This window comes from Eulemur rufifrons, chromosome 8 (assembly GCF_041146395.1).
Source record: "Eulemur rufifrons isolate Redbay chromosome 8, OSU_ERuf_1, whole genome shotgun sequence".
Taxonomy (NCBI): Eukaryota; Metazoa; Chordata; class Mammalia; order Primates; family Lemuridae; genus Eulemur; species Eulemur rufifrons.
The window spans coordinates 40,629,586-40,641,784 of NC_090990.1; the positions used below are offsets into that span (position 1 = coordinate 40,629,586).

Genomic DNA, 12,199 nt, shown 5'->3' on the forward strand with positions numbered 1-12,199 from the left:
AGCCCCCGTCTTGGCAGGCCTGCCGGACCCAGCAAATGTTCACTCTCCTCCCTGAGGCCCCTGAGGCCTGGAAAGAGGCCCAGAGTGAACATAGCCACACCTACTGAGCGCCTACTGTGTCCCGGGCATGGTGCCGTACACTTTGTAGCTGTGACCTTCGGAATAGTCCTGCAGCGTCAGGGGCGTCGCCTCCATCTCACAGATGAGGGGGCGTCAAGTGAGCTCTGTAAGGTCGCGCAGTGACCTCAGGCAGAGGAAGACTAACCCCCAGGTCTCCAGTATCTTTCATTCCTCTTCTCTCTCCTTCTCCACGTCCAGATGTGTGACAGGGGCTGCGTGGCCTCCACCCTCCGCTATTGCATGACGGTCAGCGGCACCCTGGTTCTGGTGGCCGGGACGCTCTGCTTCGCTTGGTGGAGTGAAGAGAGTGCGGGTGCCCAGACTGGCCCGCTGGCCCCACCCACTGAGCACCCCAGTGCTGAGGCCCCCGGGCCCCTGCTCAGGTGGGTCAGCTTCTTCTGCTGCGGCACAGGTGGCCTGCTGCTGCTCTTCGGCCTGCTGTGGTCTATCAAGGCCAGCACCCGGGGGCCACCCCAGTGGGACCTGTACCATTTCTCCAGAGACCTGTACTATCTCAGCGTGGAGTCCTCGCAGAAGGAGAGATGCAGGTCAGTGGGGCTGGGTGGGGCAGTGAGTGGGGACCACACAGGTGGGGGCCCAGTCACACCATCTGGCATTTGCTCAGCAAACTCTCATGGGGTTCTTGCTCTGGACCAGGCTTTGCCCTGCGCCCTGGAGACATGGAAGGTGACCAGTGCCATCCTAAAGAAGTTTAAAGCCCCAGGACAGAGGCACATGATGACAAACTAGAGGAGCTGGAGCTATGAGAGAGAGACAGACATGGTCTGTGGAGACATGGAGAAATCTGGGAAAGCTTCCTGGAGGAGATGGCAGCTGTGCTCAGCATGCTGTGGGGCAGAATAGCAGAGAGGTTAAAAGCCTGGGCACAGGAGTCAGACCCACTGGGATCCTGTCCTGGTTCTACCACAGACTGGCAGTGAGACTTCAAGTAGGTCATGCAACCCTACTAAGCCTCAGCTTCCTCATCTGAAATAAAATGCGAATGATAGGAAGAGCAATAATAGTAAACGCCTGTGTGGTACTTGCCACGTTCCAGGCGCTGTTCTAAGTGCTTCATACATTGACTCATTCAATCCTTACAGCAGCCCTCTGAAGTGGGTACTGTTATTAACTCTGTTTATAGAAGAAGGAATGAAGGCATGGGGACGTTAAGTAACTTGCCCCAGTACATCAGCTAGTATGTGACACTCTGGGACTTGAACCCAGGCGGTCTGGCCCTGGAGTCCATGCTGTCATCCATTTTCCACCTATTTTCCTGGGAAATTTAAATGGATGATGTAAATGTAGAGCCTAGCCCAGTGCCTAGCACACAGTAGGTGCACAGTAAATGTCACCTTTCTTCAAGTGGACATGGAAAGGGGATTTTAGGCGGTGGAAGAGCAAGCGCAAAGGCATGGGGGGGTGGGATGGGGCAACGTGGAGCGTTAAGGCAGCATTTCTCGGCCGGGAGTGGTGGCTCACGCCGGCAACACCAGCACTTTGGCAGGCTTGCTTGAGACAAGGAGTTGGAGACCAGCCTGGGCAACATTACAAGACCTGTCTCTACAAAAAAATTAAAGGTTAGCTGGCATGACGGTGTGGCCTGCAGTCCTAGCTACTCGGGAGGCTGAGGCAGGAGATTCACTTGCAAAATCCTCACTCATGAAATTTTAAAACCACAGATATACTGTGTGTCTGTTTATGTTTTGTATGTATATCTGTGCTTTATACATAAAAAAGTATCAACCCTGCCCAAGAACGAGTTTTTATTTTACCTGTGAGCATGTTGAGGATGCATGCGTTATGCAAGCCCTTACTATGTACTCATTTATTCAACAAAGTGTGGAGTGTGCCTACGTGCCAGGGGCCTGCATATACCATCTCCTGTCACCTCCTATCACTCTACTGCCTCCAAGATAAGGATCACTGTTGCCTCTGCAGAAGGGGAAGGTGAGGCACACAGGGCTGGAAGGTGACAGGAGCCTGCCGGGTGCAAAGCTTGCATTCTTCCTCCTATCCACTCTCTAAGCACTGTATCCAGGGGCGTTAGGGGCTAATCCAGACTTCCCTGAGCTGGCCTGGGACCTGGATGTTCCCGTTGTTAGAAGGAAAATGCATTCCCAGTTAAAGAATGCAAGAGTATTCCCACCACTGGCCTTCGACTGCCTGAGGACAGAGAAGTTACAGTATTCAACAGAGGCCACTTAGTCCAGTGGTCAAACCTCGGTTTGAATCGACTGTTAGAGGGAAGGGCAGGGCCTCGGGGACTATCCAGCCAAACCCTCACTTCTCAGATGAGAAACCCGGTGACCTGCCTGGTCACACAGCGAGTTAGTGCTCAGTTGGAACCAGGCCAGGCCTCAGGAGGCTCTGACCAGAGCCTGTTCGTCCCCGCCCAGCCTGGCACAAGTGCAGGGGGTGACTGTTGTCTGTACACACAGCCATGTTGATGCAACAGGGGCCAGGCCACAGCTGTGCCTGTCAGGTGGGGCCCCATGGCCTTTGTTCCCAGGGGGCCAGGGAGGAAGCCCGCCCAGGAGGCGTAGGGTGCTCCTAGCCTGTCAGGCTCTGAGACCCAAGTCCTAGATTCAGAAACTGGGGTGGCTGTGTGTGGAGGAGGCTGCTTCTGCCAGCGGTGCCCTTTCCTGTCCCTGAGGCTGACCCAGCCCAGCTCTGCGGCCTGCGGGTCCCAGCATCTGGCCCCCCTGGGGAGTCTGCTCTGCTGTTCCTGCTCCCAGGCGCCCCACCCTCTGGGATGCCTGCTGTGGGGGGCTTCTGGTGGGGGACAAAGGCTGATGGCTGGGGCAAGTCCTTTCCCCTCTTAGGACCCCAGTTCCCCAATTTATTAATTAACTTACTTATTATTTCATGCATTTTACTAATATTTAATGAGTACCTACTGTGTTGGGTCCTATTCAGAGTACTGACAAGGCAACAGAGGACAAAACAGACAGAGCCCCTGCCCTCAGGAGCTCACGTCTTACATGGAAGGCCCCTGAATGAGGAAGTTGGATGTGAGGCCTCCGGGGGCCGCCTCTGTGTTTCTTTCATAAGCTGTGTGTCATTGGGTACACCGCTTACACCCTCTGAGCCCTGTCCGATGCCTCCTCTGTCAGCTGGCGTGACACGCCTTTCCCCACGATCGCTGTCCGGCTCAGATGGGATGATAGATAGGGAAGTGTACACACCGTAAAGTCTGCACACACATCAGCTTTCTCTGCTGTTAAGCACTTTACAGTTTACAGGGCACTCTCGTGCCCGCTAACTGATTTGAGCCTCAGTTGCTTATGAGGTTAGTGTAAGGATTAGGCCCATTTTACAGATGAGAAAACTGCAGTGAGGAGAGATGGGTGGCCTGGGGGAGAGGTGTGATGGGTGGAGTGAGCTTGAGCTCTACAGTCAGACAAGGTTGGGCTTTGCCACTTAGTTGTCACGTGACCTTTACTCATCTGTAAAATGGATGAGGGCCACTGTCCCCCAGAGTTGTCATGAATATGAAATGAGACTTATGTGTTGGGCAAATAGAATTTCACCCCTTCTCCCTTCCCGTCTCCTGCTGTGTTTGTCTGACTCAGCTGAAGGGCAGAGGAGCAGGGGCCGGCCGGGCCTCCTGCCCTGAGCAGGCTCTGAAGAGTGGGGTGAGCCCATGGCCCGGTGGAGCTTCCTGTGCGTGGAGACACGGTGGCAGGGCTGCCCTGAAGCTGCAGGGGCGCCTGTGCCGGACACACCGTGAGCGGAGCCCCCTCCCCGGCAGCATGTGGAAGGCCGCCCTGTGTGCCCAGTGCCTGGCATTCTGGACCATGACCCTGGGGACTTGGGGTGGGGTGGGCCCAGCTGGCCACTAAGGCAACAGTAGGTGGTGTGAGGGCTGTTCCATGTCCACCCTATAAGCAAACTTCCTGCTGCCGACTGGGCTCACCTGGCACCTGTGCCTGCCCTGCCAGCTGTCACCTGCTGGGGTGGCCCAGGCCTACACAAAACCTGTCTTGTGTCCCCAGGGCTCCAAGAGGCTGGGGAGGGCAGGGGTGTAGCTGGGACGTGAGCAAGCAGATGTGGGGGTCTGGAAGCCTTACTACCCATATTTTTCTGAGTGTTGTCAAAACTTTTCCATTTTTCCTTCTCCTGAATCTGTGAAAGGGGAATTATTATCCCCATTTTACAGATGAGGAGAAAGAGGCTCAGAGAAGGTGTGAATGCAGCCCAAGTCACACAGCATAGAACCCAACTTGCCTGCCTCCAGGGGCAATGGTCTTTGCCCTGCTGTCATCTGGGAGGATGTTGGGAGTTCGAGGAGGGTGAGGCCCTGTTGCCTTCCTTAGCTGTGGGGCTCCCAGGCTGTCTCCAGGGAGGGAAGGAAGGTCTGTGAGAGTTCACAGGAGCACTGGACAGGGAGCCCCAGATCTGGCTCCTGGCTGGTGCCCTGCATCAGACTGGCCTACAGGCTGGGGTTCAGATCCAGGATCCCCATCAACCTGTCCTGTCGGCCTGGTCTGTGAGCGGGAGCAGTGAGCCTGCCTCCGTGGCAGGCGGGGGCTGCAGTGTCCTGGGCTGAGAAGACACAACACACTGCCAGAGAAGGGCCCTGTCCCCAGTGGGTGTCGCGTGTTTGCCTGAGGGGCAGCAGCAGATTCCCAGCATCCCCCACCCCAGCGGCCCCGGAGCTAAGTCCCATCCACTACCTCTCTGTCCTCCCGATGCTCCACCACTGGCATCCTCCCCGGTCTACACAGCAAGACCACTGGTATGGATTAAACTGCTTCCCCAGCAGCTCCAAACCGCCCACCCTGGGCGAGTGACTCAGCCTCTGGGGGCCCGTGTGGGGCCTGCCGTACTGGAGACCTGTGATGAGCTTTGTGTCCCCCACCCCTTCCTACGGGAGACCTTCGGGATTCTGTTACGGCTCCCGCCGGTCTAGCATGAACCAAGTGCCTCGCTGCACTAGCTCATTTAATCTTCACTCTGGCCTGTGAGGTAGTGCCATTGTTGTTACCCACTTTATAGATGGGGAAACTGAGGCTCCGACTGATGGAGTTCCTGACCATGATCACCCACCAAGAACGTGGCAGAGCAGGGAATGGAACCAGCCAGTGTTCAGACTCATAAGCAGCCCTTGAGTGACTCGGTGTCAGAGGGGACCTTCAAGATCACCTAGTCAGCTCCGTATTTGGCAGCACCACCACCAAAGCAGTGGCAGCCCCAGCCTGGGATCAGGGACACTCTCACCCAACAGGGTCCCAAGAGGGGTAGGGGCACTGACTCCCTGGAGATGGTCCGCCAGGGTTCTGAGAGGGCTGAGGGCCAGTCTCACTCCCAGCAGCCTTGGTGGAGCTGGGATGTAGGTGATGTGTCTTGGAATCTGCAGAGCCTGGTCAGTGGATCCTCAGAGGATCTGGTCTCTGCCTCACGTCCCTGCAGGGCAGTTCAGTTGGCCACGGTTGGGGGTGGGGGGAAGAGTCACAGGAAAGCCAAACTGTCCAGAGACAGAAGTGGTTGACTTGGTAGGTAGTGAGTTCTGCATCCCTGGAGGTATGCAAGTAGAGGTAATCACTTAACAGACTTATTGAAATGTCCAGTTTCCTTAAGTACTAAGTTTGACAGTTGATCTCTCTGACATTCAAAAACTGAACATATATCAAAAAAAGCTAGTGGTGTCTGTTTGGTGGTCCAGTGCTGGTATTATCCACTACAGCTTCATGAAACCCAGTCAATCGATGACAGTGGATGTCTACTGCACCGATTGTATGAAATGATGAGGATGCTTGCGATTAAGCTGCCAAGATTGGTCAATAGAGACAGGCCAATCCTCTTGCAAGACATCACTCAACCACATGTCACACAAACAACGCTGCTCAAACTACAGCAGCTGGACTTGGAAACTCTCTGTCATCCACCATGTTCATCAGACCTTGCACCAACTGGCTTTGGACTACTTCTTGCAAAGAAAACTATTGAATTCCCAAAAAGCTGGGAAAACACCTGTCACGATTTCATCGCCACTCGCTCTCCAGGTTTCTTCGCTGCTGGCATAAACAAGCTACTGTTAAGATGGCAACACTGTGTCGAGAGTTTAGGGGTGCACACTTTGATTCATTGTACTGCTTCTTGTTTGAGATACAAGAAACTACACTTTTGACTCAAAGTCGGACATTTCATATTGAATGACCTAATACATCTCGGCCTTCAGCATCCAGATGGGCAGGAGAACTGAAGTCTCCATCTTGCCCTGACTATCACGACTCTGATCTTGTAAAGCGTATTTCGATAAGCTGGGGATGTTTCTGTCCATGGACCATCACTCAGTCTTTCAACAAACATCACCAAGCACCTGCCCTCAGCCCCTGGACACTCAGAGTCAGTCCCTGCTCTGGAGAAGACTAGGCAGGGTCAGTGTGGTGACAGAGAAGAGCACTGTGGGAGCCCAGAGCAGGGAGTGGGGACTTTGCTGGGGAGAGATGGGTCAGGAAAGCTGCCCAGGGGAGTCTCAAAGAACAAGCAGGGAGTGACCAGCAGGAAAGGGGCGAGGGAGGGGGGTGGCACCAGGAGGTGTGGTGGGTGCCCTGGGACTGGCTATATGGGGCAGGGAGAGGGTTGGGAGAGCAGGCAGTAGGCTTTTGCCTTGGCCCCCACTAACAGCCTCTCTCCTGTTCCCGTAGGACCGCACAGGTGGTTGCCACCCCTACTTGTGAGGAGGCCACGCGCTGCCCTCCGACTGAGGGACCCCCGACGCCACCTGCATACCCCACGGAGGAAGACCTGGAGTACGGTGCCTCCGGGGATGCCCTGCTGGGGACCGAGCCCTCCTTCCCCCCACCCTGCTACGAGAGCATCACCGTGGCTCTTGGTGCCATTTCTGGGGAGACAGCACCTGGCGCTGTGTTCTCCTGCTCAGGCCTGGCCCAGACCGCAGGTGGGGAAAGGTAAAGGCTCCTGGCAGGCCCTGAAGTGAGAGACGGAAGTGATGAGCCTCTTCCAGTGTCTCGTACAGCGCCTGGTACACAGGAGGCACTCAGCAACAGCACTGCTGAATGCTGTTTTATTTATCTATTGCTGCATAACAAACCACCCCAAAATTTAGTGGTTTAAAATAAATCCCATTTTATTATGTCTCATGATTCTGTGGATCGCCTGGGCCCAGCTGGGTGGTGGTTCTGCTGCACCTGATGTTGGTGAGGCTGCAGTCGTCAGGCCAGAACACCCAAGATGGCACACTCACATGGCTGGCCATCGGTGCTGGCTGCCAGCCAGGAGATTGTGCGTAGGTGACAAAATTGGGGCCCCCAGAGGTAGTGGCAGAACCGGCTCAAGTTCACACATCAAGTTTATAACCGAAAGAACATGAACTCTGAATTCAGACCACCTGTGCAGGGGTTCCACCATGTACCATCTTAGTGACCTTGGACAAGTGGCTTTCCCTCTCTACAACTCAGTTTCCTCATCTGTAAAATGGGAACTGGGGACTATAGTGACACCGGCACCTCCCTCACAGAGCTGAGCTGTGAGGATTGAATCGGATGATAGCAGTTGACATTGTGAGTTCACTGGACCCTACGGTCTCAGTGCTGATGCATCAAACAATAAAAGCAGGTTCCTTAGCCCTGAGCCAGGAGCCTAGTACGTATGCAGTGATCGTCAGGCAACCCTCCTCCACCAAGTGCAAATTTGGCCTCTGCTTCCATACCTCCTGTGACAGGGAGCTTACTACCTCCCCTTACTTTCCAGATGTGGCAGAAATGTCTGCTTTCTGTCCAACTACATTCTACAACCCTGTATCTCCATCCCACCCTGTTTCAGAAGAGAAAATCAGCTCCATGAGGTTAAGTAACCTTCCCAGGGTCACAGCAAGCAGGGAGTCACAGGCCTGGGCCTCAGCTGGATGAGGGTGGCACCCCCAAAATCTACTGTGTGCTGGGCCAGGCCCTCTGCCATCAACTCAGCCTCAAAGCCGCTCTGTACCAGGTGGTCGTGTCCCCATCTAACAGGTGAGGAAACAGCCTGGGAAGGGAACAATCCTAGAAAATGAACTCAGAGCCAGTGTGCGATCCTCCCACCCGGCCCGCAGCATCACAGTGGCCGCCCACTCCCTGTTCCTCCCTGAGGCCCCCGAAGTCTCTTCTCAGCCCAGCAGCCGGCATGAGCCTGCTCAAACCCAGGTCAGATCATGCCAACTCTGGGGCACATCCTGTGTGGCCCCCAGCTCTCTTGAATCATGAAAGCCCTTGCACTGGCCTGGGGTGGGGCTCCAGGGTCTGGTCTGGGTCGGTCCCCCCATCACCCCCATCTCCTACTGCTCCCCCTGCCTTGCTCTCCACTCTGGCCCGTCTCACTGGGGCCTCTGCCCTGGCGTTCCCTCCTCACCAACCTGGGGGTTGGACACACGCAGATTTATCAGACTGTGCAATTCCTAAAGGGGTTAACGGTGGGACCTCGTAGGTGGGGATGCCCAAGGTGAGGCATTTCCTCCTGGGCAGGTGGGCTGATGAGTTGCAGGTGTGGGCAGGGACAGGTGCTGAAGGGGGTGGGGAGGGCTGCAAGACCAGAAAGACCTTTTCTCTCTAATCAACTCATCTGTGTCCTAACCAAAAGCCCTCAGGAGGGGCTCAATCAAGGTCCCCTGTACCTTGGAGGAGGCCAAGTCAGGAACACAGAAGGAGATAGTCTATTGACCAAGGCTGGCCATTGTCCCCTTCTGAGCTGCAGGGCCCTCGCTGTGAATTGGGGCTCCTTGAGCCCACTGGCAGGTGCCTGACCAGGGAGCTGCGTGTGGGCCAGCTCTGCCCCTCTGCAGCCCCCGGAGGCACCGGTTTGCTCCCTGGTCTCTCCTCCCGGGCCCAACTGTCCAGGTTCTTCACCCACTATTCACCCATCTCGTCTCAGATGTCAGGGACCCTCAGGCTGAGGCGTCTCCTATGCTTTCCTTGGGCCCTCCCAGATCTCTGTCCCCTCTGGGTGGCTGGTGACCCCTTCCCTGGAGCTCTCCACCTTGAATCAGCCCATTCTCGTCAGGAATCTCGCCGGCTACTCCCCTAGCTGATAATTACTGCTCAGTTGAATCTTTCTCTCCCTAATTGAAAAATTAAAGTCTGATTCAGACCTCTCCCCGGCATAACCTCAGTAGATGCTCCTCCCGGGAGGTTTCCTGCCTGTACTTCCCTCCCTGGGGACCTGTAATGCCGCCCCTCCCTCCGCACACGTGCACCGATGCCGCCCCTCCCTCCGCACACGTGCACCGATGCCGCCCCTCCCTCCGCACGCGTGCACCGATGCCGCCCCTCCCTCCGCACGCGTGCACCGACGCCGCCCCTCCCTCCGCACGCGTGTACCGACGCCGCCCCTCCCTCCGCACGCGTGCACCGACGCCGCCCCTCCCTCCGCACGCGTGTACCGACGCCGCCCCTCCCTCCGCACGCGTGCACCGACGCCGCCCCCCTCCGCACGCGTGCACCGACGCCGCCCCTCCCTCCGCACGCGTGCACCGACGCCGCCCCTCCCTCCGCACGCGTGCACCGACGCCGCCCCTCCCTCCGCACGCGTGCACCGATGCCGCCCCTCCCTCCGCACGCGTGTACCGATGCCGCCCCTCCCTCCGCACGCGTGTACCGATGCCGCCCCTCCCTCCGCACGCGTGCACCGATGCCATCCCTCCCTCCGCACGCGTGCACCGATGCCGCCCCTCCCTCCGCACGCGTGCACCGATGCCGCCCCTCCCTCCGCACGCGTGCACCGATGCCGCCCCTCCCTCCACACACACGTATGCAGAGCCCACCCCGTTCTGGCCCCTGGGACACAGCAGCGAAGGGAATAGAGTCCCCACCCTGCGGAGGCTTGAGTGCTAGTTAGGGGAGGCAGACAGGAGTCAAGCACGAATAATGTGTGTAGTATGGCAGATGGTGATGAGTGCTGTGGAGAAAAGGAAACTGGGATAGGAAGACCCGGAGCCCCGGGGGGAGGAGGTCGTATAGTTTCAGGGTAGGGTCGGGGGCAACCTCCCTGCGAAGGTGCCATTGGGGCAAAGGCTTGAAGGAGGGGAGGGAGGGAGCCATGCAGGCATCTGGAGGGAGAGCACTCCGGGCAGAAGGAACAGCAGGTGCCAAGGCCCTGGGCGCCCCTGTGCTCCTGGAGCAGCCTGGGGCCAGGGCGGCTGGAGAGGAGTGTGTGAGAGGTGGAGGGGTGACGGGCAGGCGGCAGGGACAAATTATCTAGGGCCTTGCATGTCACCTCAAAGCCTTTGGCTTTACTCTCATGAGACAGGGAGCCATGCCAGGCTTCTGCGGAGGAGTGACATGATCTCACTCAGGATGGGAGTTGCAAAGAGACTTCAGGGGTCAAGGATGGAAGCAGAGAGCACTTGGGCGGGTAGGGACGCTGGGGGCTCAGATCGGGCGATGAGCAGCGTTGGATTCTAAGAGCGTGGAGGGAGGGCCTGCAGGATGTGGTGTGAGAGGGGAGGGGATGGCGGCTTGGGTAATAGCCTGGAAGTGGGGGGTGGAGGTGGGCGGGCCAGGTTTGGGGAGGCGCATGCAACATGGACCAGCCCGTGCGCAGCATTTGGAGTGTCACCTGCAGCCACGTGGCGGTGTTGGCTCCATGCCTTGCCTGGAATGCATTTCCTGCCCATCAGGACCCCAGCTGCCTTCTCGAGGATCATGTCTCCGTCCCCCTCACCCGGCCCTCTCTGCCTGGCGCACATGCCGGACCTCACACGGATCGCAGAGCCATTGCCACATTGTGCCATCCGTCCCTGCCGCCCGGTGTTCGTCAGAGCGCTTACACCGCTGCGTGTCGGGCACACAGTAGGGGCTCAAGCAGAGACCGGCTGCGGACCTGGTTTGGCTCCCAGCTCTGCTAGTCACAGGTTCTGCCACCTGGGGTCGCTCACCGTGCCCCCGGGCCTCAGTTTCTTCATCTGTCCAGTGAGTGAGGTCTGTCCCCTGCGGGCCTGGGAGGGCCTGGGACTGCGCGACGGCGCGGTGTGAGCGCGCCCCCTGCTGGGGACGGCAGGGGGGACCCCGCCAGCGGAGTCCGGGTGAGCGGACCCGAGGGGCGCGAGCCGCGCATGGCCGAACCCCCGTTCTCTCCTCACCGCTCCATGCAGGAGGTCAGAGTAGACCCCCTGTACTGGGCACCTGCTTGTCCCAGAGCTGCTTACTCGTTGCCACTCCTGTTTGACCGCGAGGCCTCTCAGGAACGGCTGAAGACCAGATCCATCTCCGCTGGGGCTGGGGTGCGGCGGTCCAGGTCCCCGCTCAGCCGCCCGCTCGCTTTGGGAAGATCTTGACCAGCCCCTACCACGCCAGCTGTTCGGTGCTGGTCTGTGCAGTGGGGTGAGCCCCCAGCCCGCGCGCCTCGCGGGGCTGCAGAGTGGAGGCACCGCCCGTGGGCTGTGACGGCCACGACGGCCACCAGGGGGCGAGAGGTGCCTGCTGGACATACTCCAGGGCTCCAGGACCAGTCTGAGGTCCTTCTGGGCCTCCGTCTCCTTTTCTGCGAGGGCCATCAGCTAGGTGACCCTGGACTCCTCGCTTCCCTTCTCTGAGCCTCTATAAGATGACGATAATAATGTTTCCTTGGAGGGTCCTCCCCTGTTAATAAGCACAGATTACAAAGCACTTTCTCCTCCATTCTGTCCCTTCCCTGCACAGTGCCTGGGAGGTGGCCTAATAACCACCCCGATCCACAGGTGACAAAGCTCCAGCCCAGAGCAGAGCCACCTAAGTTCACCCTGAGAATCACACCTGGACATGACCTGGTGACTCAGCCTTTTCCTGACCCCTCAGCAATCTCTCACTCAGGGTCCCCTGAGCTCTGTTCCAGGGCGGGTGTGAGTGAAGGAGAAGCCACTGCCAGAGAAAGGGCCAGTGGGAATGACCACCAGGCCGAGGGTATGGTGTGTGCACACTCGTGGTGTCCAGGTATGGTGTGCGCACGGGCATGGTGTCTGAGCATGGAGTGAGCACGGGCGTGGTGCCGGGTATGGTGTGCGCACGGGCATGGTGTCTGAGTACGGAGTGATCACGGGCGTGGTGCCGGGTATGGTGTGCGCACGGGCATGGTGTCTGAGCATGGAGTGAGCACGGGCGTG

General features: G+C 57.9%; 1 protein-coding gene across 1 annotated transcript; it reads left to right on the forward strand.

Moving 5' to 3' along the window:
• The first annotated feature begins 318 nt into the window (after nucleotides 1-318).
• Nucleotides 319-11,395, forward strand: TMEM61 (transmembrane protein 61). Its single transcript, XM_069479179.1, has 3 exons — nucleotides 319-668; nucleotides 6,774-7,037; nucleotides 11,119-11,395. The coding sequence occupies exons 1-3, from the start codon at nucleotides 319-321 to the stop codon at nucleotides 11,393-11,395; spliced, it is 891 nt and encodes a 296-aa protein (XP_069335280.1).
• Nucleotides 11,396-12,199: the final 804 nt, after the last annotated feature.

What these genes read in the sequence shown, in the direction of transcription:
- TMEM61 (XM_069479179.1), top strand. Translation starts at nt 319, where the DNA reads ATGTGTGACAGGGGCTGCGTGGCCTCCACCCTCCGCTATTGCATGACG. An exon ending in TCGCAGAAGGAGAGATGCAG is followed by an intron (nt 669 to 6,773) that starts GTCAGTGGGGCT and finishes CTGTTCCCGTAG; the next exon opens with GACCGCACAGGTGGTTGCCA. An exon ending in CAGACCGCAGGTGGGGAAAG is followed by an intron (nt 7,038 to 11,118) that starts GTAAAGGCTCCT and finishes TGGGGACGGCAG; the next exon opens with GGGGGACCCCGCCAGCGGAG.